The 27,165-nt window shown below is 52.0% G+C and overlaps 2 protein-coding genes across 4 annotated transcripts; both read right to left on the reverse strand.

Moving 5' to 3' along the window:
• Positions 1-15,381: 15,381 nt before the first annotated feature.
• On the reverse strand, positions 15,382-18,327 carry LOC122217334 (ubiquitin carboxyl-terminal hydrolase 17-like protein 6). Its single transcript, XM_042934188.1, has one exon. It carries the CDS (start codon positions 17,321-17,323, stop codon positions 15,716-15,718), a length of 1,608 nt encoding a protein of 535 aa, XP_042790122.1. The 5' UTR covers positions 17,324-18,327; the 3' UTR covers positions 15,382-15,715.
• A 1,739-nt stretch (positions 18,328-20,066) lies between these two features.
• LOC122217335 (putative protein FAM90A23P) lies at positions 20,067-26,473 on the reverse strand. Of its 3 annotated transcripts, none has more exons than XR_006201409.1 (5): positions 23,502-26,447; positions 22,815-23,014; positions 22,293-22,401; positions 20,609-21,602; positions 20,067-20,364 (listed from the first exon to the last, which is right to left on the reverse strand). XR_006201409.1 is itself a non-coding variant. In XM_042934190.1 (5 exons), the coding sequence occupies exons 2-5, from the start codon at positions 23,628-23,630 to the stop codon at positions 20,661-20,663; spliced, it is 1,380 nt and encodes a 459-aa protein (XP_042790124.1). In that variant the 5' UTR covers positions 23,631-23,680; positions 26,430-26,473; the 3' UTR covers positions 20,067-20,660. The 3 variants fall into 3 exon arrangements, 2 of the variants coding, with proteins under 2 accessions (XP_042790124.1, XP_042790123.1); XM_042934190.1 differs by having other exon boundaries at positions 20,067-21,602; positions 23,502-23,680; positions 26,430-26,473; XM_042934189.1 differs by having other exon boundaries at positions 20,067-21,602; positions 23,502-23,680; positions 24,554-26,447.
• Between the last annotated feature and the right edge of the window lie 692 nt (positions 26,474-27,165).

Consider the following 27,165-nt stretch of genomic DNA (forward strand, 5'->3'; position numbering starts at 1 on the left):
GCGGGGCTGGAGGGCACCAGGTTGGGAGAGGGCCATGCCTTGAGGGCAGTGGACAGAGGCCACAGGAGCAGCATCTTGGAGAAGATTGGAAAGGCCAATTCCAAAGTGCATACCACGTCCAATAACGCCAACCTTCAAGGAGAGAAACCATCCAGAGTGCCAACAGCACTGCTGATGGAGGCCCTCCATCTTGGCCAGTGGGGCCGCTAGCTTTTGCACTGCTGTGGGAGAAAGGTGATTGCTTGGATGACACTCAGAAATGCCCCGCCGATAGGATTTTGTTCCTTGGCTCTGGCCCTTCAGGATCTGAAAGACATCCCCCTGACACAGTGTCCATGGCTGATGCCAGCCAGGCCATGAGAAATGGTGGCAATCACACCAATATTCCCCAAGGGGAGAAAAAGCTAAATAGAATGTCCAAGTTGATGGGCAAGAAGAAAGAGCCCCAAACGAGGAGCGTTGGAGACAGGGAGCCCCCTGCGTCAACACAGGGACTTGTCAGGAAGAACGATTTGGGTCACAAGACCAAGTGCCAAAGCAGCTAGTCCCAAGGGGACATGGAGCATAGGATCCCATTCCTCCAAATGTCCTAGCAAGCGTAGTTACCGTCTTAGAGACAGAAAGGGGAATGGGGAGGGCAGGGCAGGGTGTGGAGTGAAGGGACATTGGAAATTGTTCATAGACACACTGCTCCCATTGGGAAAGTGAGAAGCTTGGACACAGAGGACGCTGAAGGGGCCCCCAACCACAGGAACATACATAATGCCAGGGGCCCCAAAAGCTTCTGTGTAGGCAAATAAGAAAAGCGAGGTTATGAATAAAACAGGCATACACAGACGTCTCTTTTTCCTAAAATAAAGATGATTCTGAAAAGTCTATCTCCATATACATACTATTTACAAATGCATGAGGGGCACCTGGGGTTTTCAGTAGGTTAAGTGTCGGGCTTTGGTTCAAGCCATGATCTCACAGTCTGTGGTTTTGAGCCCTGTGTCAGGCTCAGTGCTGACAGCTGGGAGCCTGGAGCCTATATCAAATTCTGTATCTCCCTCTTTGTCTGCCTTTCCCCTGCTGCTGCTCTGTGTCTCTGTGTCTCTCAAAAATGAATAAACATTAAAAAAATTTTTTCTTAATGCATGGAAATGCTAAACCACAAGGGTTAATTCCTAGTTTCTAGGAGGGACAACAGCACAGCTGATTGAATTAATTGGATTAAAGTGATCCAGAGGTCACGTGACCTTGGGCCAGTATAAAGGTCAGGGAAGGAAGGAAGCTTCTTTCACTGACCATTCTTCATGCATTCGGATGCTGATTCTCCTCCCCTGGAGTCCGCCTGCCACCCATTGTTCTGAACTTCTCCTGACAGACAGGAGAAGCACATTTGCATTTCAGGTGGTTTGGGATGATTTGGGCCTCACCCAAGCGGGCATAAAAATTGGACAGGGACGAAATGGAAGTTGTGATGTGCCTCTACTCACCAGGTGAATAGTCTTTAGTGTTGATGACTATTCTGAGGACAGAGACTGAGGAAAGTCATGTATCTCAATATTCCTGAGGACATGAGGTTCTGATTCAAAACGAACTGAACCCCAGAGTCTGATTGGTGTGGGGGCATGCGGGAGCAACGACAGCATCCTGCTCCATTTCACCATGGGGTCTGAAAGCCTAAAGAATTCACTCTGAGTTCACTGGAGTTTTGATATTAATTTCCCATGGTTTACAAGGAAATTCAGAGTGGGGACCTAGAAAGAAACCATAAATAAAAGAGTTCAGACCCTCACCTTAGATTCCAATCTAGCAGAAGGGATACTAGGTTTTTGGAATTGAATTTGTGTTTGAAAATGGCTTCCTTTTATGTCAAGTGGGCAGTTCCATTTTTTGAGAGTCAAGCATACTTGTGTATGTTGGGACAGTATTTCTCGTGTAAGTCAGGGCAGTATTTCCTGTGGTTTTCATACCAGAGTACAGTTGAGAGACTTCATGAAAGTCTCTCCATTGAGTCACTCAAGACCATCTCCCCTGCCTTTCCTAAGGTTTCCCTGCTGGGGGTGGGTCCTCAGGAGACTATGTAGAACATGCAGGAAGGAGAGGTCATGCAGGGTGAAGACTGTATTTGACCTGGAGGTCATGACACCCCCTCATGCCTGTTGGGAGAAGGGGTACATGAAAGAGTCAAATATCTATGTGAATATGACTCTCCTTTCTCTTTTGACTCAGGAAATCCAAAAATCCCTATCCACGGAGGGCTGACCTGACCCTCCAAGGAGGTGGGGCAGATGGCAGCAGGTCCCACCAAGCAGGAATTTTACAGACCCTTGAATGCCCCAAAATGGAAGAGGCAACACAGGGTCCCCATGGTGTGCAGGAATCCCAGGCCAGTGGAGGAAGATCCTAGGGTAAGTGGATCCTTGGAGGTGTGGTGAAGCAGCAGGTGGGAGCCACTACTCTGGAGATGGGGATTGCACATGACAAGCTCTGTGTCCTTCTGTCAGTTGTCCTTTCCTAGCCAAGGATGGTGTTTTGGAATCTCCCCAGCAGGCTCATTAGGACCTTCAGATCTGCGGATCAAACTTACTTGTACATAGGTCAGGTCTAGGCTGGTGTTTGTCCAAATCTTTCCATGTGGCTCATTTGTATTCAGTCTGAAATCTCCAATCCCTGCTGTGGTCCCTTCCCCCACAGAGGTTCAAACATATTAAATATCCTGGAGCTCACAAGTCGTATATGATGTACCCTGTCCAGAACCCATCTTCCACTCCCAGAATATGTCTTTCTCTGTCGAAGACTCTAAGTCTAAAGTTCTCTTTTGTCCAGCAAAAAGGGGACACAGGATTAAAGCGAGAGATGGCTAATGTCTGGGCAAAGACAAGAGACCCAAATCAGCGTTCTTGCCCCTTATTTATTAAGATCAGAAGGCTTACAAACGTGATGGGCATGCACAAAGAGACCAAGATACTGTGAACAATAACTTGGGGACGTGAGGGAAAATAGGGGTTTTGAAGATATACACTGTTTGGGGTTTGGGTCAGTATTAAACAAAATCCTGGCCCCGGGCAGATAGGCAGATGATTGTTAAGGGCATGCAGGAGGTACTGTGCCTGTTTATCTTTGACAGCTTAGGGGATGAGACATACAGGGAGAATAGCCTCAGGGTTAACAAGGCACCTTTTCTTTTGTTAACCATCTCCTCTCCAGGCTGCTTGACCTGCAGCGCAGTGTCCATTGTCCAATTCACCAATTTATCTAACTTTGCCCTTTCCTCCTGTGAAAGCAGCTTTTCTGCTATAGTACTAATTGGGGGGCATTTTTGCCCTGCATGCCTGATCTTGCTTACCTCATATACTTTTGTATTGGGAGCCTTTGTGCCCGTTCCTATTTTGAGGACTCTGCACCCACTTTCTATTTTGGGTGCCTTTGCACCTCCCTATTCTTGGAGTGCCAATCTGATTTACTCAAACTCAGGTGTTTGGGGGAGCATTCTATGGCTTTGAATTTCTTTATGCCTTGTTAACCCATTGGTGTAAGCCCGGGGGATTCCTAAGCTTATCCCCCACACTTCTTATGTTCTTTGCAGTTGGATTGTGGTTCCTGCTCATTTACTGAGCCTCTCCACCTTCTTTCACACAGGTAAAGTGTAAGAACTGCAGAGCCTTTGGGCACAAAGCATCAAGCAGCTGGTGGACCATGAAGCACTGGGATGGGTCCCGGATCCCCCAGACCTGGGAATCCAGGAAGCTGAGGGAGAATCTGGAACCAAGGAGAATGTGGAAGACAGGCAATGCAGCTCCTTCTACTTCCCAAGTTTTGTCGTGCAGGCGAGAAGGTCAGCAGAGGAAGGCGCTGCTCCAGAGATTCCCCAGGAGACGCCCAGGAAGGCAGCAGCGAACCTGGAGGGAATCCACAGAACCCTGTGACTATGAGAGAGTGAGTGTCCCCTGTTCCTGCTCTTCTTCTTTCCCCAGGACAGGGTTGGGCTTCATTGCCCTCCTGGGAGCAGAGGGGTTTCAACTTCGACCAAGGTGATTTCTCTGGGAGTCCTTTTCTCCCAGTTCCCCTGGGTGTCCATGCTTTTGCAGGATCCCTTATATGTGTGCTAACAGTGTGGCTAGTGGGGGAGGGGGGTGAGAACACTATATCAGGAAACTCTTGCAACACCTAGATGCCTCTCTGGAAGACCACGCATCTTTCTTTGTGACACATACTCCCAGGTTGGCCATGGAACTCAGCCCCCACCTCGAACCTCCACCTGTAGGATGCCTGTACTTTCCCTAGAAGCCTGAATGGACGTGCTTGTCCACTTCGGGAGGCAGGCATGATGCACAACCTTTCTGGTCCGTCGCTCCCATGGAATCAAAGCATCAAGGGGCTACTGCCCAGTGTTTCTTCCCGATCGATGCTGAGCTGAAGGCCCTTGTCCTCTGTCAGTACAATCCTTTCCCGTCTCTCCCAGTTGTTTTTGTGTTTCTGTTTCTTTGCTGTGCTTGCGTGCATGTGTCCTTGGTGGGGAGGAAGGACTAATGGCCGTTGTCTGTGTGTTGTGTGTTCCCACAGCATCCGCACAGGCCGATGCCCATGTACAGCACCAAGAGGGTGTCCGTGCTGGAGCCGCACGTCCCGGCTGAGCCTCCTAGCGGGACGCCTGACACGACACAGCTGTCCCCGTCGGCTGCTCCTCTCGGGAGACCTGCGGCGAGCACCTTCCCGCCTGCTGGCCGACAGGATGCCCAGCAAGTGGGGACCCCTGCCCCGCCTGCCCCGCCTGCCCCGCCTGCCCCGGCACACCAACGCTCTGCCCGGGATCCAGGCCTCGGTGTCCAGCTGAGACAACACCGGCCCCGATGTGCCTCCCTCGAAGCTTCCAGGGCCGTCTCCAAGGCGCGTGGCATTGGCCACGCCCAGGCACCAGCCAAGCGTCCTGAGGGGAGCCCTGATCCTCCTCCAACCCGTTTGGCTGCGAGTCCCCAGCCCCACATCCAGACACCAGGCACGAGATGGGCCCCGCTCCCCGACGACACGTGCCAGAACCCCCGAAAGAAACCACGTTGCAGCCCCTTCCAGCCACCCCACAAGAGCACAGGGAGCACCCATGTGGGGCTGCGCCAGAGTCTGTGTCGTCCAGCAAGGACAAGTGCATGTGGTCCCACGGGGGCAGCCCAACTGACCAGGAAGACACCTGCCTCGGTGCAAAGCAGGGGCCTCCAGCCTCCACGCCCCCAACCTCACCTGGACACTCTCCAGGCGTGCACCTTGCCCCCGTGTCCGCCCTGTCCGCAGGCACCCGGCCAATCCCTGCGAATGGTCTTCAGCCGCCTGGACAAAGGCGGCTGGAGCTCCAGGTTCATAGCAGCTCCCTGTCTGCCACCTCCCGAGAGGCCAGTCCCCCCTGGTCAGGTCCCTCCCGACACATACCAGTCTGAGGGAGCCTGTGTGTGCATCCCATTGAGTGTCCTCTTTGATCGCCTGCAGCTTTCATCATCCTCAGATGAGTGCAATTGGCAGTGAGACACCTCATGGCCTTGGAATCTTGACCTCCAACTCAGTGACCCTGAGGAGATGACTGTTTATTTGAAAACAGGTTCTAATTTACCTTTTGGGCCCAATGTGCAAAATTGGAGCCCTGGTCATACTTGGATGTCACGCTTGTGTCGTGTGTATACATACACCCCTTTCCCCAACACAGAACACAATTTTTCTTTAGGTAATATATGTTATTTTTCACATGATACCTATCAACGTGGATGTAAAGTTTATTTTATGTAAATACATATTTAAGAAATTTAGTGGAATTATAATAATAAGTTGTAAGCCTCTATGTAAATATAACCTATGAAATTAAATGCGTTTGGTTTGCAAATGTGCAATTTGGGGATTCTGAATAAAGGACCAACTGTTTCCTTTGCAAATTCAAAGAAGAGATTAATTCGGTAGACTCTGTGATGGTAGTTTTGTGCCAATTGTACTGGGGAATATATTACCCGCATTCTTCATTTTTGTTATTAAATGTTATCATGAAACTATGTTTCCTTTTTTTTCACATTTAATAAAATTTTTCCAAATAGGACATAAGGTGCATTAGTTTTTTTCTCAGCTTTGAAGATTATTTTTAATTATTTACTTTGTCAAAGCTTAATTAACTGTCAGGAAAGAGGAGCTTGATAGGACCTAGGTCTGCTTCGACTTTCCGAACCTCAGGCAAACCCAGCTGTAGTGTGTAAATACATGCTTATTAGAGTCATTTTTGTGTGATTGGGCACCTGGGTAGCTCAGTCGGTTAAGCATCCGACTCCTGATTTCAGGTCATGATCTCAGAGCTCATGAATTCAAGCCGGGTGTCTGGCTCTGCCCTGTCAGGGCAGAGCCTGCTTGGGATTCTCTCTCTCTCCTTCCCGCTCTGCCCCTCCCCCACTCTCCCCCCCCCCACCCGGTCTCCCTGAAGATAAAATAAACTATAAAAATATTTCCATGTGATCCTGTGTACCTCCAATATGCACTGGGCAGGCTCTGTCTGTCTTTGGTCCATAATGGGATCCGTTGGTAAGTCTTCATGTATGCATATGCCAGAACCCTATGACAAGAGATGCACATATTGGCTGCCTTTTGGAGGCCTGGCTTGTGATTTGCTGCCCTCCATAGGATTTTGTGACACAGCAATATTTGACAGGCTGGGCAGGTGCTGGTCAAAATATCACCTTAGGAACAGGCTTTCTTCTCTCCCTCAGGACAAACTCTGAGGAGGATGGAGGGAAATCCCATAGGTCTGCAGAGAGGAATCCTCCCTTAGGAAGAGCACACGCCTGCTCCTTCGCCCTAAAGAGCATTCTTTGGGGAATGCTCCCCTCTCTCTCTCTGCAGATCTGTGCAGCCAGAAGGCAGAGCAACTAGCTGTTGGCCATCCAATGTCACTTAAACCAGGAGGGAAGTACAGGAGTCACAGGGTGAGCCCCACTCAAAACTCCATCCATGCAGACTCTGTGTGACTTGAGTCAGAGGCTGTTCCCTTTCCCCGGCCCCTGACTCAGGCCCTGCCTACTGCCCCATTGCTGTCTCATTCCTTCTGACAAAACCATAATAATCGGGCTCTTTTTCTAATATTCATTTTATTCAGGTCATGCGATTGCTGTTTTACGTTGTTAACCTCACTCCCCTTTTGCAACGCATTTAACTGTGGATAATATTATCAATGTTGTAAGTCTTCTCTGGGGGTTCTACATATGAAATTCCTAATATCTTCGGTAAGGCATCCTGGAGGGTCAACTACAATGCCAAATATTTTTGACTTTATGACGTGCATGGAAACTGTGTTAGATGATATTAATAGGTTATCTGATATCATCCATCACAAACAGATCCATTGAGAGGCATCAAGAATTCTCACTGGACTAGGGGGAAGGCCTCCAAGTGCAATGCCGTCGGCAGTCTGGATGGTTTCCCTCCTTGAAGATTGGCATGTACTGGACGTCGTGTGTACTTTTCATTTGGCCTTTCCTATCTTCTCCAGGGGGCTGCTCCTGTGGCCTCTGTCCATTGCCCTCAAGGCATGGCCCTCTCCCAGCCTGGTGCCATCCAGCCCTGCCCACAGCTTCCCCCGGCCTCAGCCTGGCCTCATTCAATGGCATGGGACCACTGCCCCACCCTTACTGGCAGCATTCTTACCCCTGCCCCACCCATCACCACACCCTTCCCAATCCTCATCTTCTCAACTCCCAGTTGGTCTCACCTCACAAATAGCCCATCCCTTCACGGAACCAGCCTGGCACCAGCCACTCTCAGGACCACTACCCAAGTAGAATAGACCAGATTCTTGAGGGGTGGGGGGTGGTTAGTTGGGTTATATGATCCTTCTATCCCTACTTTCTTGAGGGTTTGTATCAAGATAGGATGTTGTATTTTGTCCCATGCTTTCTCCGCATCAATTGAGAGGATCGTGTGGTTCTTGTCCTTTCTTTTCTTAGATGTGATGAATCACATTGATTGTTTTCTGCATATTGAACCAGACCTCTATCCCAGGTGTAAATCCCACTTGGTCGCTGTGAATCATTTTTTTGGATATATTGTTGGATTCGATTGGCTAATAACTTGTTGAGGAGTTTTGCATCCATGTTCATCACGGAAATGGGTCCATCGTTATCCTTTGTCATGGGGTCTCTGTCTGGGTGTGGAATCAAGGAAATACTGGCTTCGTAGAAAGAGCTTGGAAGTGTTCCTTCCGTTTCTCTCTTTTGGAGCAGCTTCAAGAGAATAGATGTGAACTCTTCTCTAAATGTTTGGGAGAATTCCCCTGGAAAGCCGTCTGGCCCTGGACTCTGTATTTTTCTTTCCGTGGGGGGTGGGGGGAGGGGGAGATTTTTGATTACTAATTCATTTTCTTTACTTCTTTTGGTCTGTTCAAATTTTCTTTCTTCCTGTTTCAGTTTTGGTAGTTTATATGTTTCTTGGGATTTGTCCATTTCTCCCAGATTGCCCATTTTATTGGTGTATAATTGCTCACAATATGCTCGTAGTATTGTTTGTATTTCTGCTGTGTTGGTTGTGATCTCTCCTCTTTCATTCTTGATTGCCTTTATTTGGGTCCTTTCCTTTTTCTTTTTGAGCAAACTGGCTAGGGATTTATCGATTTTGTGAATTCTTTCAACGAATCAGCTCTGGTTTCACTGATCCGTTCTAGTGTCGTTGGTTTTTTGTTTTTTTTTTTTCTTTTTGTACTTGTGTTTGTTTTTGTGTTTTGGTTTTTTTTTTTTTTTTTTGGTTTCCATAGCATTGATTTCTGCTCTAATCTGCATTATATCCTGTCTCTGCTGGTTTGGGGTTTTCTTTGCTGTTCTTTTTCCAACATTTTCAGGTGAACGGTTAGGTTGTGTCTCTGAGCCGTTTCTTCTTTCTTTCGGAAGGCCTGGATTGCTATATACTTCCCTCGAATGACCCCCTTTGCTGCGTCCCAGAGGTTTTGGCCTGTGGTGTTACCATTCTCCTTTGCTTCCATGGACTGTTTAATTTCCTCTTTAACTTCTTGGTTAGCCCATTCACTCTTAAGTAGGGTGTTCTTTAGTCTCCAAGTATTTGTTACATTTCCACATTGTTTCTTGTCGTGATTTCGAGTTTCATAGCATTGTGGTCTGAGAATATACACGATATGGTGTCGATCTTTTTGTCCTTGTTGAGGGCTGATTTGTGTCCCAGTATGTGATCTATTGGGGAGAATGTTCCGTGTGCACTGGAGAAGAATGTATATTTGCCTGCTTTAGGATGAAATGTTCTGACAATATCTGTCAAGTCCATCTGGTCCAGTGTGTCATTCCAAAACCATTGCTTCCTTGTTGATTGTGGGTTTAGGTGAGCTGTCCGTTGCTGTAAGTGGGGTGTTGACGTTCCCTCCTAGTATGGTATCATTCTCAGTGAGTTTCTTTATGTTTGTGATGCATTGATGTATGTATTTGGGCGCACCACATTTGGTGCATAAATGTTTACAATCGTGAGGTCTTCTTGGTGCACAGACCCAATAATTATGATATAACGCCCTTCTACGTGTCTCGTTAGAGTCTTTATTTTAAAGTCTAGATTGTCCGATATCAGTATGGCTACTCCTGCTTTCTTTTGCCAACCATGAGCATGAGAGATGGTTTTCCATCCCCTTGCTTTCAATCTGAAGGCGTCTTTAGGTCTCAGGTGGGTCCCTTGTAAGCAGCACATGGACAATCTTCTTTTCTCCCCCATTCTGTTACCCTATGTGTTTTGATTGGAGCATTGAGTCCATTGACGTTTGGAGTGAGTACTGAAAGGTATGAAGTTATTGCCATTGTGTTGCTTGTAGAGTTGGAGGAGTTGCTGGTGGTGTTCGCTGATCCTTGCCAGTGTTTTCTGCCTGTGGTCTGTTTTTTTCTTTTATGTCTTTTGTCCCCTGGGAGAGTCCGCCTTCAAATGTCTTGCAGGGCTGGTGGAGTGGTCAGGAACTCCTTTCATTTTTGCTTGGGACACTTTCCATCTCTACTTCTATTTGGAATGACAGCTTTGCTGGACAAATAAGTTTTGGCCGCATACTTTGAGGACTCAGTGCAATGAATATAGCCTGCCACTCATTTCTGGGCTGCCAGGTTTCTGTGGATAGGTCTGCTGCAAATGTGGTCAGTCGTCCCTTGTAGGGGAAGGACTTTTGTTTCCCTTGCTGCTTTCATGATTCTTTCCTTGCCTGAGTATTTTGTGAACTCCACTAGGCTCTGCCTTGTTGATGGTTGGACGTTGTCGAATCTAATGGGAGTCTTCTGTGCTTCCTGGATTTTGTGTGTCTTTCCCAGGTTAGGAAAGTTTTCTGCTGTGATGTGCTCACATAACCCTTCTACCCCCTTTTCTCTCTCCTCGTCTTCTGGGACCCCTATGATTGTGATGTTATTCCTTTTCAATGAGTCGCTGAGTTCCCGAATTCTTAAACCCTGCTCTTTTGCTTTAGTCTCCCTCTTTCCTTCTGCTTCGTTATTCTCCATTGCTTTGTCCCCTCTATCGCTGGTTTCCTGCTCAGCCTTATCATCCTTGCCGCTGTGGCATCTGTTCCAGATCGCAGCTCACTTGTAGCATTGTTTATTTCATCCTGGCTAGCTTTGCCTTCGTTTATCCCCACAGAAAGGCATTCTCATCTACTTTCGACCCCAGTTGGTATTCTTATGATCGTGATTCTAAATTCTGGTTCAAACATCTTGCTTGTTTCTATCTGTGTTGGCTAAGGGCCTGGCTGTCCTTTCTTCCTGCTCTTTCTGTTGGGGTGAATTCCGTTGCTTCGTCCTTTTGACTGAAGGAAAGGAATGAATAAGATAAAAGAATTCAAAACTAAAAAATAAGAAACAACACACACACACGAATCACACAAATGATGCTAGATCCTAGGTGAGTTGTGGTCTGGTTGTTGAAATGGGCTTGATAGATTAGAGAAGAAGGGAAAAAACATAAAAAAAGGAAACCGTATGAAAATTTGGAAAAAAGAACACAGTGAAATAGGATAAACTGAAATGATGGAATTCAAATGGAATTTGACACATTTACAAAAACTAAACGAATATAGTCGACAAAAACTCAAGGAAATTAGTTTAAACCCTGGAAAATAACCACATATTTTTTCTCTTTCTGTCTTCATGAAAAAGAAAAGAAATGAAAAAGACAAGAAAAGAGATGGACCATCGAACAGACTGAAATACGAGTGAAGTTACATTGTTGTCCCCTAGAAGTCAAAGGATGAAGCACTTTGTAGTCCATACACTCAGAAGGCGGAGAGACTTGGGTTCCTGAAGAGCCAGGTTGGCCCAGTTGGGCGGTGCTAAGTGTCACGGCTCTGTTCTCCACTAGATGGCGCAGCTAGCCTACAAGTGCGGATTGCCGGGGCGCTTGGAGGTGCAGATGCGCATGCGCGGGAGCGGAGCCCTTGGCGTCACTCAGGTGCCCAGTCTGTAGCATCTGAACTCGGCTGTCTGCGACCAGCAATCCTACCCCCGTCCTTTCTCTCCGGCTTCTGTCCACTCGCCGCTTTTACACTGTCCGTGGCCCAGCCGTCAGGTTGCCAGGCGGCACCTTCCTCGTGGGATTTACCTCCCAGGCGGCTGTGTTTCCCGACCCCTCACTTCTGAGGGCCCGCGGCTGAGACCTGCTCAGATCCTCTGCGTCAGGGTCTCAGCGAGCAGTGGCCGCACCCAGGAACATAGGCAACACCGTGCCGCTGCCGATGCCCAGAGACTGAGGCTGGGTGCCAGCCTGCGCCGGAAAACGTTTGCGCGATGGTGTAGCAGCAGGGTTTCGAGGATTATGGAAAATCACCACACACCTCTGGTAGCGGGCTTCCCCCTTAACGACCTTGTTCCAGCACCAGCGAATGTGGCTGTTCTCCGGGGTCTGCTGTGACCTCTGGGGTCGGCTGGGGTGGCCACACAGACTACCTCGTGTCCTCGCAGCAGGGGAACCGCCTTTCTCCGTGTGGTTCGAGACACCCCTCCTCCACCCCTCCAGTCTTCACTCTGCTCTCGGGATTCGCCCTTCCGACCAAAGCACCGCCAGGTATCAGATGCGGAGTTTCGCACTCTGCCCTCCCCCTGTTTGTACAGTCTTCATGGAATTGAAACCCGCTCCTTTCTCCTTCCTCCCTTTTTGGTTCAGTGCCTGTGGCTCTTTCCACATTTCCACTTTCTCCCCAGCTGCTTTTGGCGGGGGGAGGGGAGGGCGAGGGGATTGCTTTCCCCATATTCTGCCCCTGTCTCCGTCCTCTCTCTGCAGGCAAAAACAGCTCCCTGCCCTCTGTGGCTTCTCTCTTCCCCAGGTCACCTCTCTGCGCCTCGTCCCCACTGAGTTCTGTGGTTCAGGTTGGGCAACCTGTTGCGTGAATCCTCAGATCAGTTTTCGAGGCGTGCAGGATGGTTTTGTGTTGATGTGGCTGCATGTTATGGATGCAAGACGCAAAGAACACTTCCATGCTCTTCTGCCATCTTGGCCCCTCCCCCCACACTGCCTTTTCTGTATTGTCACCAGTACCCTTAGGAATTGCAGGGTGACTTCTCTGAATTAAGCTTTCCGTGAGAAATCCAGATTAGGCTGGCTGGATTTGGCGAGACCAAATAACGCTGTTCCTATTGCCATGATTGCTCCCACATCACCGCACGTGAGGCCACCTCCTGGTTTTCCATATGCAATCTTCTTTGCTAATTGTCAACAGTTTTTAAAATTGAATGTCTTGACTTCACCGGATTTATATTTTGAAAGAAAAGTTCCTGGAATGCCTGGAAAATATATCGTCACCAGTGGCCCGAGCAGCTCAAGGTTGTCTATTTTAGCTCAGAGTCCAGGGTCCAGCACGGCCAAAGTGAAGTCACAAGGAGGGAATCCTAGACCCACCAGACCTTCTGTAAATGTTCATGGTCTCCTTTATGCCCCACGAAATGCTCAGGCTGCAGTGCAAGGCATGGAGACTCCGACCTGCCAGCCTGAGCAAGTGCCCAATGCCAGGTCCTCCTGGAAGTCTAGGCAATGCCCGTGCTGGCCAGCGGCGCCCCCTGCTGGACAGAGAGCAGTGTGCAAGACTCCCTCTTGTGACCTCCCCCACGGATTACAGAGCCAGAGGTGTGGACTTCATCATGTGTGGGTGGAACACGTGACACACGGCCACCCAGGAAGAGCTGGTCCTAGTCATCTGGGGAGCTGACTGGATGCTTATGGAGGCCGTCTTGAGATCCAGATCAAATATTGTCCGTGTGTGTGTGTGTGTGTGTGTGTGTGCGTGTGATATTCAGGTTTGAATCCAGGAAGAGAAAGTTGGATCCCAAAATTTCTACAGGATGACCTAGCATGGTTATTTTCTGTGGCTTTTCCCTTCGTGGCTCAGTTGCACATACACTGTTTGCGTTTTGCCCACGATTCTGCCCACTTTAGAATCAAATCCACAGGAAGGATAGATTTCACGTGTGCATGTCTTTTGAGATCTAACATCCAGCTAGCCCTGTTGAACTCTTTGACTGAGAAAGTGCCATGTCATCACTCATCTGTGGAATAAAAAACAAAATAGAAGAACCTAGGGCAAGCGAAGAATAAATAAAATAAGATAAAATCACAGCGGGGGGCAAGCCATAGGAGACTCTTCAAAAAATTTTGTTTTCTCTTTATCCTAGAGAGAGAGAGAGAGAGAGAGAGAGACAGAGACAGAGATACAGAGCATGACGAGGGGAGTGTCAGAGAGAGGCGTGCACCCAGAATCCAGAGCAGGCTCCAGGCTCTGAGCTGTCATCACAGCGCCGGACACGGGGCTTGAAGTCTCAAACCCTTAGATCATGAGCTGACGGAATCAGAGTCCACACCGGCTGAGACACCCACGTGCCCCAGGAGAACCCTTAAGTGTAGAGAAGAAAGTGAGGGTTGCTCGAGGGGAGGAGTGGGTGGGCTCCCTTGGCAACGGGCGTTATGGAGGGCCCCTGTGGGGGTTGGCAGTGGGTGTTTCATGTAAGTGACGAAGCCCTAAATTCCACCCCTGAAACCAAGACTGCACTCAATGCTAACTAAATTTGATTTCAATTTGGAAAATGGAGGGGGGAATGGGTGCCTCAGTCGGTTGAGTGTCCAACCTCAGCTCAGGTCAGGATCTCATGGTTCGTGGGGTTGAGCTCCACGTTGGGCTCTGTGCTGACAGCTCAGAGCCTGGAGCTGCTTTGGATTCTGTGTTTCTCTCTCTCTGCCCCTCCCATGCTCACACTCTGTCTCTGTTTTTGTGTGTGTGTCTCTCTCTGTTTATTTAAACGTTTTATTTCATGTTTAAAACATGAAAACAACAGACCAATAAATTTTAAAAGTAGATGAAGAAAAAGTATTTTTCCTCTATCGGCTCTGATATTTGAACATCCAGAATTCAATAAGATTTCCTGTACAAAATTCACATGCTGACGTTAGTTCCCACTAAGTGTGGTATGTATGTTTAATGCAGACTGGAAACAACAACAACAACAACAACAGCAGCAGCAACAACAGGCTTTATCCTGTCAGTGCCATTGGCAAACGACCAGAGATCTCCTATATGGCCCCCCTCCCCTGGGGGGAATTGAAGGATGATGCACTAATTCCCATTCAACAATGTATTTAGTGAGTCTCTCGCTCCTGAGAAATGAAATACAGTTGTGACTTAGAGCATCCATCCATACCCTGACCTGAAATACCACATTGTTGCCTCGGTGTCCACTTGAGATTGTTTTTCTGAGGTGTACAACCGAGGACCAAGATTGCAATGCAACTGACCAGAAATCCCTGAGCCTCCTCCCTTGTGGAGGAGATTGTCCGATGGGGGGATGGTGGTCAACTCTGCGGAACAAGGTAGAGCTGCTTGGTGGCTGAGCAATAAGAGGTGGGAGAAGGTTCCTTTCCCCCATTTGCTCTGCAGCCTCATGGGAGGGGGATTGTTAAGGGAACCGAATCTAATGAACATGGGTCAGGATGGCTCCACCCACCCGTCTCCTGAGAAATAAGCATTTATTTGCTCTTTGCCATTTCCAGGCAATTAGCCAATGTTCACATGAACATGTGGAGACTTTACAAAATAGATTATGTATACAAGGAAACACTTTGCACAGTTATGAATTCGTGTTTCCTTCTGCTCCTCTCCTTCTGACACAAAACATTCCTGAAAAGGCTGTCTGCTCCCACGTAGAGCTAGAGTTCTTCCCGTTTCCTGGTCATTTGCCACTTCTCCGTGTGGAAGCACTGAGATTGTTTCAAACTCCTTCCCCTGCCGGTGCATGTTTGGATATCACCGAGAGTCCCCACACGCACATGTTTGGGCACATGGACTTTACCGATACACAGAGAGTAGGGAATGGGATGATGGGACCGTGAGTCCCAGGCATTTTCACAGGGACTCCCGGGGCTCTGCCTTGTTTCCACCTTCATGCCTCATTGGCCACTCCCTCTGACCCTTTCAGGCTCTGAGAGTGCCCGATGATCCTCGGTGCTGATGGAGGGGAGAAACCTTGCGAGTCCCCAGCATAATCCACACCTCTCCAATAACCTCATTACAGACAGCCAGCCTTAAAGCTCAGGATTCTCCAGGTCCACTGGAACGCCATAGCCCATGAATCCAGCCAGATTCATGGTCCCTCCACATGTCTGGATCACACCCACCTACAACACACAAAATATGGCCTACAAGGGACTGTGAGTGAGTGAGTAGTGAGTGAGGGCGGGTGAGTGTGCACGTGGGCAGGCATGTATCTCAAAGCCTGTAGTGGGATCCCTGCACTGCTTCCTGAGACCTCTGTCCCTTCTTGTTCTTCCTCTTGGTAGCTCTGGCTCTGCCGGGGAGACAAGGGACTTGGTTACTGGCTGTTGCCCTCTGAGGTGGGATGTCCCTGGCTGAACTGTTGAGCCGGTAGATGTTTGGTTCACGGTGATCCTTTCCCATCTCGTCTCTGTATTTGGACTGGTGAATTAGGACTGCGTCGGGGGGAAGGGCAAATTCTAATTTCCTGAGGTTGAATTCAGACTTGGGACGGTGGCTTTCTTGGAGGAATCTCCACTGGTCTAACGTGATTGCTGGCGGTGGTGTCTCTTCCACGTGATCCTCCAATTGTGGCACCTCGATGTCGGGGTCGGTTTCGGGCCCCCCTTGGGCCGCAGCCGTGCCTGCGTGGTCAGCCTGGAGGGATGTGGATTCCCCAGCACCTGGCTCACTCCCACGGTCTCTTTCCAATTCACTCTTCTGGATGTAAAAGAGGACATAGGCATGTTGGCTCAGGGCAGACGTCGCATCACTGGCCGTCACCTTCGCATCATCCATTTTGTACCACTGGCCGTTCCCAGCTTTGATGTAACAGAAGTAATGTCCGCTGTGACAATTCCAGCCCGCGTGCACCAGCACGGCATAGAGCACATAAGTCAGCGACCCCCCGTTCTGCCCAGACACGTATCGTCGCATGTCAAGGCGCTCAGGATATTGCACTTCCTTAGCCAGTTTGCTGCCCGTGAAATGGCAGAATCGTTTCAATACCAGCATCAGGACCTTGGAGCAAGTGTGCAAAGTCAACGTCTTGGAAGCAGGTACCTTGTCGAGACAAGTACTACAACGATAGGCATTTTCACCGTCCAACTGTTCGGGCTTCACCAAGTGTTGCAAAGCTTGGCTCACACTCTGAGCCGCCCTGATATCCAGGCTAATGTCCAGGTAAGGGTCCAAAGTGCTGGAGACACCCTGGCAGTGGAGACACTGGATTTGAGACCTCCAGTACCCGCCAAAGATTTGCCGGATGAGGGTGGCGTCCTGAGCCTGAGGCTCTGAAGGCTTGTCCTCACGCAAACACGCTTGCTGCATAGCATCCAGAGTGAACATCAGAAACTCATGGGCATCCTCCTGCCTGTGTGTGTGGAAGGCAGCGAGCAGTTTGGGCGGAGGCCGGATCACATCTCCCGGACGGCAGAGGGCCCGGGTCACGTGAGCCTGCAGAGCACACAGCACGCAGAATGGCTGCCTCCCACAGCTTCGGGAGTGCTCCTGGGACAGCATGTAGCCGGCGAGGGGTGGTGTGTACGTCAGACACTGCAGCGCCGCATTCGCATAGCACGTGTTCCCCAGGTTCTGCAGGCCAGCCCCAACCACAGAAGGTCTCCTCCAACTCACGGGTTTCTTTGCGGGGGGCAGACCTATTGACGCGGGAGCCCAACCGTTCGGCAGGTCGCAGGGTGTGTGCGATGACGGTGACGGCTTCTCAGGTAGAGTGGGTCCTCCGTGGCCTTCAGCACCACCCGTATTTGACCCGCAAGGTTTGAGGTTTGGAAAGACATGGATCTGAGACTCCTCTCGGCAGTGGGAAGAGGGCGTCTCCATGTCTCCTGAAACGTGGAGCCTCACGTTGCAGAGCGATGCTTCTCTCAGGAGGCCAGTCTCAGAATGATAGCTGTGGCCCTCTCCTCAGCCCTCGTAAAGCTCGCCCCACCCACCTGACTAGGACCACGTCATCCAATCAGCCGCCAGCTGGAGTTGGATGAAGGGTCTTAGGGTGTGGCCACTCTTCTGCAGACAGACCACTCAGCCCAGCCTTCCTCCTGCCCCTCCCTCCTCAAGAGGCACACACACACACACACACACACACACACACACACACGTTTCACCACTTTCTCCACCTCCCTCATTTCCATTGCTCCCTCTCTGGACAGACGGACTTGAGCATTTCCAACCTAGAGGAAATCCTTTTTTGAGTATCCACTTTGCTTTTAGATAACACAAAGTGTCAAGGAATGACGGCCATGAATTTGTTAGGCTATGGAAATCATTTTACCAATTGAGCTCTGGTATCATGTAGGAGCACCTCCTCTCCGTCAGCCAGAATGCATGGGACACCAGCAAATTATTCTGGAATGATGACTGTCCATGGATTTGATTCTAAAACTCCTGAACTGTCTCCATAGGATCTGTGTATACAACTATCACGAAGGTCCTTTGAAACACGTCTGTCTACCAAGGGGTGGCCGAGAAATTGTCCCAAGAAATATCCTTTGCCTGGTTGCGGGCTTTGTAAATGCTTTCTTCATTTTGTAGCTCCCTTCCCAATAGGAGAACAAATCCTAAACCCATCATTTGCCAAATTGTCACTGGTATTCCTAGCAAATCACATAGCAAGGTAGGTATAGGTTCCCGTGGTTCAGGACATGTTTGTTGTGGATTTGTGACATTTATAGACGGTTTGAAATGGGAATTTAGACATGCAAGGAACAATGTCCCCTCGAGGAAACTGTGGCTTTAATGTGTCAGTATCTCTAGACCAGATTTCAGAACTGACCAGGTCTACTGAAAATGTGCTTTCTTCTCTAATGTTTGTTTGCTTTTCACTTTTAACATTTTAATTGATTTATTTTGAGAGAGAGACAGAGAGAGAGAGAAAGAGAGACAGAGAGCGAGAGAGAGCGCTCATGTGGACAAGCCAGGGAGAGACAGAGAGAGAGGGAGAGAGGATCCTCAATTAAACAGTCACCTCCTCAGGGTCACCAACTAGGAGGAAAAGGCTGCGAGCACGTGAGGTGTCTCAGTGCCAAACACACTCATGTGAGGGGAAGGAAAGGGGCAAGAGGTCAAGGAGGACACACAATGGGATGCACAAAAGGAGTCTTCAGACTCTTGTGACCACAGCCTGAAGACACGGCCCTCTCCCTGCCTGGTGCCCTCCAGCCCCACCCACGGCTTCCTTCAGCCTCTGCCTGGCCTCACTGCATGGGACCGGACCACGGCCCCACCTTTACCCGCAGCATCCTTACCCCTGCCACACCCATGCCCACACCTCATCCCAGTGCTCTCCGCCCTCGGTTGGCCCGGCCTCACGTCCAGGCCTTTGCTCCACCGGGCCAGCCTGGCGCCAGCCACTCTCAGGACCACACCCCAAGGAGAATCTACCAGAGAGTGGGCAGAGGAGGGGGGCGAGCGAGGCCAGGGCACAAGCACACCTTTCCCTGTTCTTCAAATATCCGTTGGCAGGCGCCACGTTTGGCCCTGTTTCTGCAAGGAATCATCTCTCCCTTTGGTTGTCATCTCGTCCTAGAAAACCGGTTGTGTTTTCACTGGACGGTGTTAGATGGTAGGAACTCTCACGTGACTGGTCTGAGCAAAGCAAGTTGCCCTATTTAACGTAGTGACTTGAGCCAGTCCATTCCAGACCTTCCTGGAGCATAAAGCTGACCCCTGTCCCAAGACGAGACACCTGCTCCTGTCTGAGTGCCTGGCCCCGACAAGGCCATCCTCCCCGGGTCTGGAGCCTGCCGGTCTTCAGACTCCACGAACACCCCCTGGCTTCTCTAGCCTCAGCCCCGGCCACCTGCCACGTGGGCAAAGAGGCCTGCAGAATTGCTTCCAAAGAACCTTTGACCACCTAATTCTCTGTCCTCTCTCATCAATCGCTCATCACTCTACGTGTCTATCTCCTAACTCTCGTGTCTCCTTCCCCTCTCTAGTATCTATCTGTGGAATGTCTTTCTCATCCTTTCCTTTGTATCTCTTCTATGCCACCCTCCTTGACGTGACTTGTGAATGAAAATGCCTTTGAGAGACATGTGGACAGCAGCCCCTAACGCTGATTGATTTCCCATGCACATGTTCTTTCGGTTCATGGGTTTTTATGTCGACAGACAGAGAGAGAGACAGAGAGAGAGAGAGAGAGAGAGAGAGAGAGAGAGGGAGGGAGGGAGAGAGAATGTGGGGGAGGGTTAGAGAGAAAAGGAGAGAGGCGATCCCGAGGAGGGAGGGAAACTCAAAGTTCAATCTCCCCAACCCTGAGATCATGACGTGAGCCGCCTCCAGGTCAGACACTTCTCTGACTGAGCCACTCAGGCATCCCGACCCTCATCGGTTTCGAATTCACCTCTAGCATTGTCTTGTTCCCAGGACACTTGGAGAGACTTTATCTTGAAAGGAGAAGAGAGGTTAACCCGTGTTTCTTTGCTGCTTCTGACTCCTTAGTTGTTCTCCACTAGGTGAGGATCCAAGTCCCCAGTGCACTTGGGAACAAATGCAGGATTCTACTCTATGTGACGGGAAACTACAGTGTACACACAAAAAAGAAAACCATGCACATTCGGTCGTCTCTGAGCAAATTTTATTAGCTGTGGTAACACTACACACAACGTTGCACTACCAGGGAAAAACAAAAGTGCAGACAGCATGTAAAATAGTCCCCGATATGATCTGCAGAAAAACGATATCAGTGAACTATTCTAAAACAAAAGATTGCCTCCACTTGCCCAGCCCAGACTGGAATCATTCCTCCGGTGTCCCCAAATTCAGACATTCGCAAACCCGATACACATTCATTTCGCAGATCCTTAAGTTGACATTCGAGTGGACGACCTCTTGCTCTCCTGGCGCTGAATTTCTCATAGAATCTATTGAAACGGAAGAAACGAGACCTTGTTGATTGAGACGGAGCCGGTGAACCAGAAGGTGTAGATGCATAAAGGAAAAGTGCGCCATGAGCGTCTGCACGTGGGCGCTCAACCCACTCCCCGCCCCAAGCAGGACACCAAACACAGTGTGGACGCAAGTTTTTGTCCTTGCAGGTCTTTGGGGGAATTGCTGCTTTAGCAAAACTAGGTCACGGCCCTGCCTTGGCCTCCGCTCCGCAGTCACCTGCTCGGGGTCACAAGGGCCAGAGGACGAGTGTCCGAGGACATGAGGTGTCTCACTCCCGGTCGCTCTCCTCCGAGGACGAGGAAAGCTGCAGGTCATCGTGGAGGATGCTCAGGGAGACAGGCACACAGCCTCCCTCAGACTGGTGTGTGATGGGCGGACCCTGGCCAGGGGGGACTGGCCTCTCGGGAGGTGGCAGACAGGGAGCTGCTATGAACCTGGAGCTCCAGCCGCCTTTGTCCAGGCGGCTGAAGACCATTCGCAGGGGCTGGCCGGGTGCCTGCGGACAGGGCGGACACAGAGGCCAGGGGCACGCCTGGAGAGTGTCCAGGTGAGGTTGGGGGCGTGGAGGCTGGAGGCCCCTGCTTTGCACCGAGGCAGGTGTCTTCCTGGTCAGTTGGGCTGCCCCCGTGGGACCACATGCACTTGTCCTTGCTGGACGACACAGACTCTGGCGCAGCCCCACATGGGTGCTCCCTGTGCTCTTGTGGGGTGGCTGGAAGGGGCTGCAACGTGGTTTCTTTCGGGGGTTCTGGCACGTGTCGTCGGGGAGCGGGGCCCATCTCGTGCCTGGTGTCTGGATGTGGGGCTGGGGACTCGCAGCCAAACGGGTTGGAGGAGGATCAGGGCTCCCCTCAGGACGCTTGGCTGGTGCCTGGGCGTGGCCAATGCCACGCGCCTTGGAGACGGCCCTGGAAGCTTCGAGGGAGGCACATCGGGGCCGGTGTTGTCTCAGCTGGACACCGAGGCCTGGATCCCGGGCAGAGCGTTGGTGTGCCGGGGCAGGCGGGGCAGGCGGGGCAGGGGTCCCCACTTGCTGGGCATCCTGTCGGCCAGCAGGCGGGAAGGTGCTCGCCGCAGGTCTCCCGAGAGGAGCAGCCGACGGGGACAGCTGTGTCGTGTCAGGCGTCCCGCTAGGAGGCTCAGCCGGGACGTGCGGCTCCAGCACGGACACCCTCTTGGTGCTGTACACGGGCATCGGCCTGTGCGGATGCTGTGGGAACACACAACACACAGACAACGCCCATTAGTCCTTCCTCCCCACCAAGGACACATGCACGACAAGCACAGCAAAGAAACCGACAGAAACGCAAGCAACCGCGAGACACGGGAAAGGATTGTACTGACAGAGGACAAGGGCCTCCAGCTCAGCGTCGATCGGGAAGAAACACTGGGCAGTAGCCCCTTGATGCTTTGATTCCATGGGAGCGACGGACCAGAAAGGTTGTGCATCGTGCCTGCCTCCCGAAGTGGACAAGCACGTCCATTCAGGCTTCTAGGGAAAGTACAGGCGTCCTGCAGGTGGAGGTTCGCGGTGGGGGCTACTGAGTTTGGATGGCCAATGGGGCGGGTCTATGTGTCACCAGGGAAAGATGCCTGTGCCTCCCAAGAGGCCTAGGTGTGGGCACAGCGTCCCGAAATTATGTTGGCACGCCCAGCCGGCACCCGGTTAGCACACATGCAAGGAATCCTGCCGGATCATGGACACCCGGCAAACGTGGCTGGAAAGGACCCGCACGGAAATCCCCATGTTGACAATCGGGGCGGACCCCCTTCCTCAGCCAGGAGGGCCGGCAAGCCCGTCACATCCCCTGCGGGACCCACCCGCAGGACGACACCCTCAGGCAAGAGAGAGAACGAGAGTCCCCAGGAGAGAACGAGAGCAGGGACGGGGGACACTCACCCTCACATAGTCGCAGGATTCTGTGGAGTCCCTCCAGGCTCGCTGCTGCCTTCCAGGGGCTATCCTGGGGAATCTCTGCAGCAGCGCCTTCCTCTGCTGGGCTTCTCGCCTGCACGACCAAGAACGGGAAGGTGAAGGAGCGGCATTTCGTGTGTTCACCTGGGGAGCGAGTGATGGGGCTTGGGCAAGATCTCCTTTCTTCATCTGCCCCCCTGGCTCCCACTCCAGCGAGCCGTCCAGGTTGGCCCAAGACGTCCTCGTGTCGAGAGCCGTGTGCGCCACTGCCTGTCATTTGCCGCCTCCCCCTGTCTCCCTACCCCAGGACACACAGCCTCAGGGACTCCCCCAGAGCAGCACAATAGGCTCGTGAGGTCCCCTGGGGGGCGGGGAGCTCCTTTCTCTGCCTCCCCCACCCCTGTGTGTGTGTGTGTGAAGACGACACAGCACCCAGTGTCCGGGTACAGAGACTCAGCGACCTGAGCTGCCAGCCCACGGGCAGGCCGGAGCCGGCCGCATCCTCACCTTTGTCCCTCTTCCATGTCCCTCGCAGCCTGGTTGAAGGGCCCGGGCTTGTGCTGGCCCTGCTGCTGGCGTGGTTCCACATTCTCCTTCGGCTTCCTGGGGACAAAGGCCTGGGGGGCCAGGCACCCGTCCCAGCGCTTCATGGGGCACCCGGTGCTGGATGCGTTGTGCCCAAAGGCTCCGCAGTCCTTACACTTGAGCTGCGGACCAAGGAGGGGGGGGGGTGCTCAGTGAATCAGCACCAATCACAGGCCAACTGCAAAGGACATGACAAGGACACACTCGGGGAGCGGAGGACTGGTGTGGGACAGGGCACATCGTGGACGGCTCGGGAGGTGCCAGGAGATGGAAGTTCCTAGGATTCTACCCAAGCCTCTGTGAGGGACGGACCGGGAGTTGGGATTGCAGGTCTCAGGCTGTGTAGAATGAGCCCCAAGCCACGATGGGGACAAACACCAGGTTGGACGCGACCCTACGGCCGAGGGAGCTTATCCCAACGGGCAGGCTGCTGAGATGCCTAGGCAGGCCACCGTGGGCTAGGAAAGGACGACCGACTTCCGGACACAGAGTCTTCATTCCCTCGTCATGTGCGATCCCCGGCTTCAGAGGCATGGCTCCCCCACCCCCACCCGACCCAGCCCCTCCAACCCGCCCACTGGTTCACCACGCCTCCAGGGCTCCACTTACCCGAGGATCCTCGTCCTCTAGCCTGGGAACCCTGGGCGCCATGGCTGCTCTCCGTTGCCTCTTCCCGTTTGGGGCTTTCAAGGGTCTGGAAGGTACGTGCTGGGTGTGCCCACCCGCCATCTGCCCCATCTCCTTGAAGGGTCAAGTCAGCCTTGCTTGAAGATGGGTTTCTGGACTTGCTGAGTCAATGGGAAAAGGAGAGTCATTCCCACAGACACAACGACTCCTTCATGAACCTTCCTCCCCCAGCGGGCACGAGGGGGCGTCATGCCCACCAGGTCGGACACGGTCCTCACCTGGGAGGTGGGACCTCTCCCTCCTGCATGTTCTACACGCTCTCCCGTGGACCCACCCGCAGGACGGCACCCTCAGGCAAGGCCGTGGAGGTGGTCTTGCGTGACTCACCGGAGAGACTTTCGGGAAGTCTCTCCCAGGGCCCTCCGGAAGGAAGACCACACACAAAGTCCTGGCCCCCACGGACACCGCAATCCACGCTACGGCGATACTCCCTGTGGCACCCAGGGTTGCATGTGCACCGAGAAGGATGCTTGCCTCTCCAGAATGTACCTCTCCTACTTGACCCCCAGAGAAACCACCCTCAAAGACAAAGTCAATGAAAACGTTTCGTTTCTGCTCGACTCGACTGGAAGCTTCCCCACGCAGGGCCTGAACCCTTTCCTTTCATGTGGCCTTGACGGGGCCCCACGCTGAACTCACGTGTCAGCCGTGGCAAATGAGTATTTGCCGTGAAATTCGGGTGAACAAGAAAATTCCTTAGGCTCTCAGGCCCCACGGCGACATGGAGCACGATGCTGTCACTGCTCCCGCGCGCCCTCACACCAGTCCGACTCTGGGGTTCAGTTCCTTTGGAAGCAGAACCTCATGTGCTCAGGAACACCGAGAGCCACGCCTTTCCTCAGTCTCTGTTCTCACACTCGTCTTCAACACTAAAGCGTCCTTCACCTGGTGAGTCGAGGCGCATCACAACCTCCATTTCCTCCCTGTCCCACTTCCGTGCCAGCTCGTGTGAGCCCCACATCGTCCCAACCCACCTGAAACGCCAACGCGCTCCTCCTGTGTGTCAGGAGACGTCCAGAGCGGCGGGTGGCAGGCGGACTGCCGTGGCGGAGACTCAGCGTCCGTCCGGCGTGCCCGAGGGACGGTCAGTGAGGGACACTTCCTTCCTTCCCGGGCTCTTAGACCCGCCCAAGGTCACGTGACCTCTCGGGCACTTTAATCCCAGGCAGCCCATCACCTTGGTGCTCCTCACGTCTCCACACTAGGAACGAATCCTGGAGGTTTAGCGATTTCTTGCCGTTGTAACTGGTATGCATGCATGTGGAGATAGACGTTTCAGAACACATCTTCACCCTTGGAAAAAGAGACTCGTGTGTGCATGCCTGTTTCATTCGTAAACTGGTGTTTCTCGTGGGCCTCCAGGGAAGCTTGCGGGGCCCCTGGCCTCACGTACGTTCCTGTGGTTGGGGGCCCTTTCGGCGTCCTCCGTGCCCAAGCTTCTCCCTTTCCCAACGGGAGCGGTGTGTCCATGAGCTATTTGCAGTGTCCCTTCACTCCACACCCTGCCCTGCCCTCCCCGTTCCCCTTTCTGTCTCTAGGGCGGTGACTGCGCTTGCTGGGACCTTCGGAGGAATGGGATCCTATGTCCCGTGTCCCCTGGGAACTAGCTGCCTTGGCACTTGGTCTCGTGACCCAAGTCGCTGTTCCTGACAAGTCCCTGTGTTGACGCGGGGCGGGGGGGCTCCCTGTGTCCGACGCCCCTCGTTTGGGGCTCTTTGTTGTTGCCCATCAACTCGGACGTTCTGTTTCGCTTTTGCTCCCATTGGGGGATGTTGGTGTGATTGCCACCATTTCTCCTGGCCTGGCCTGGCTGGCCTCAGCCACGGACACTGTGTCAGGGAGATGTCTTTGGGATCCCGAAGGGCCAGACCCAAGGGACAAGGTGCAACCCCATCGGCGGGGCATTCCTGAGTGTCATGCAAGCGAGCACCTTTCTCCCACAGCAGTGCAAAAGCTAGCGGCCCCACTGGCCGAGGTGGAGGGCCTGCGTCGGCAGTGCCGTGGGCACCCTGGATGGTTTCCCTCCTTGAACATTGGCGTGTATTGGGCGTCGTGTGCGCTTTTCTTTGGCCTTTCCTATCTTCTCCTGGAGGCTGCTCCTGTGGCCTCTGTCCACTGCCCTCAAGGCAGGGCCCTCCCCCAACCTGGTGCCCTCCAGCCCCGCCCACCGCTTCCTTCAGCCTCTGCCTGGCCTCCTCACTCCATGGCACCGTACCCCGGCCCCACCCTTACACGCAGCATCCTTACCCCTGCCACACCCGTGCCCACACCCTTTCCCAATGCTCTCAAACCTCCGTTGGCTTGGCCTCGCTTCCAGGCCGTGGCTCCACGGGGCCAGCCTGGCGCCGGACACTCTCAGAACCACTCCCCAGGGAGAAGCCCCCAGAGAGTGGGGGCGGGGGAGGGGGCGGGCGAGGCCAGGGCACAAGCACACCTTTCCCTGTTCTTCAAATATCCGTTGGCCCCCTCCCTGCTTGGTTTTGTACCCCTCCCTGTTTTTATATTGTTTTTCCTTCCCTTCCCTGATGCTCATCTGTTTTGCACCTTAGAGCCTTCATATGAGTGAAGTCATGTGATAGTTGTCTTTCTCTGACTCATTTCGCTGAGGAGAATCCCCTCTCCTTGTAGCCACATCGTTGCGAATGGCACCCTGTGTTTCCTTTCGATCGCCTCGTAATGTTCCATTGTATCTATATGTGCCACCTCTTCTTTTTCCATTCCATGCATCTATGGACATTCGGGCTCTTTCCATCCTTTGGCTATTGTTGATAGTGCTGCTGGAAGCTTTTGGGGGCGTTTGGGTGCAGGTGCCCCTTGGAAACAGCACACCCATATCCCTTGGATAAATACCTAGTCGTGCAATTGCTGGCTCGTAGGGTCGCTGTGCTTTCAGTTTTTTGAGGAACCTCCATGCTGTTTTCCAGAGTGGCGGCGCCAGTTTGCATTCCCACCAGCAGTGCAAAAGAGATCCTGTTGCTCCGCACCCTGGCCAACATCGGTTGTTGCCTGACTTGTTAATGTTAGCCATTATGACACGTGTGAAGTGGTAGCTCATTGTGATCTTGATATGGATTTCCCTGGTGATGAGTGAGGTTGAGCATTTTTTCATGTGTCAGTTGACCATCTGGATGTCTTCCTGGAGCAGTGTCTATTCATGGCTTTTGCCCATTCTTCGCTGGATTCGTTGGTTTTTGGCTGTTGAGTGTGATCAGTTCTTTATCGATTTGTCTACTGAGCCTTTCTCTGATGTGTCGTTCGCAAATATCTTCTACCATTGATGATTGAGCTGATTTGTTAGTGTAGCTGATCTGTTTCCTTCACGGCGCAGGAGAGTTTTCTTTGGATGAGTTCTCAATAGGTCGTGTTTCCTTTTGTTTCCCTTGCCTCCGGAGACGCGTTGAGTAAGAAGTTGCTGTGGCCCAGATCACAGAGGCTTTTCCCTGCTTTCTCCTCGAGGGTTTTGATGGCTTCCTGTCTTACACTTAGGACGTTCCTCCCTTTTGAGTTTCTTTATGTGTACGGTGTCAGAAAGTGGGGCGGGTTCCTTTTTCTGCATGTCGCTGTCCAGTTTTCCCAGCACCGCTTG

Source organism: Panthera leo, chromosome B1 (genome assembly GCF_018350215.1).
Source record: "Panthera leo isolate Ple1 chromosome B1, P.leo_Ple1_pat1.1, whole genome shotgun sequence".
Lineage (NCBI taxonomy): Eukaryota > Metazoa > Chordata > Mammalia > Carnivora > Felidae > Panthera > Panthera leo.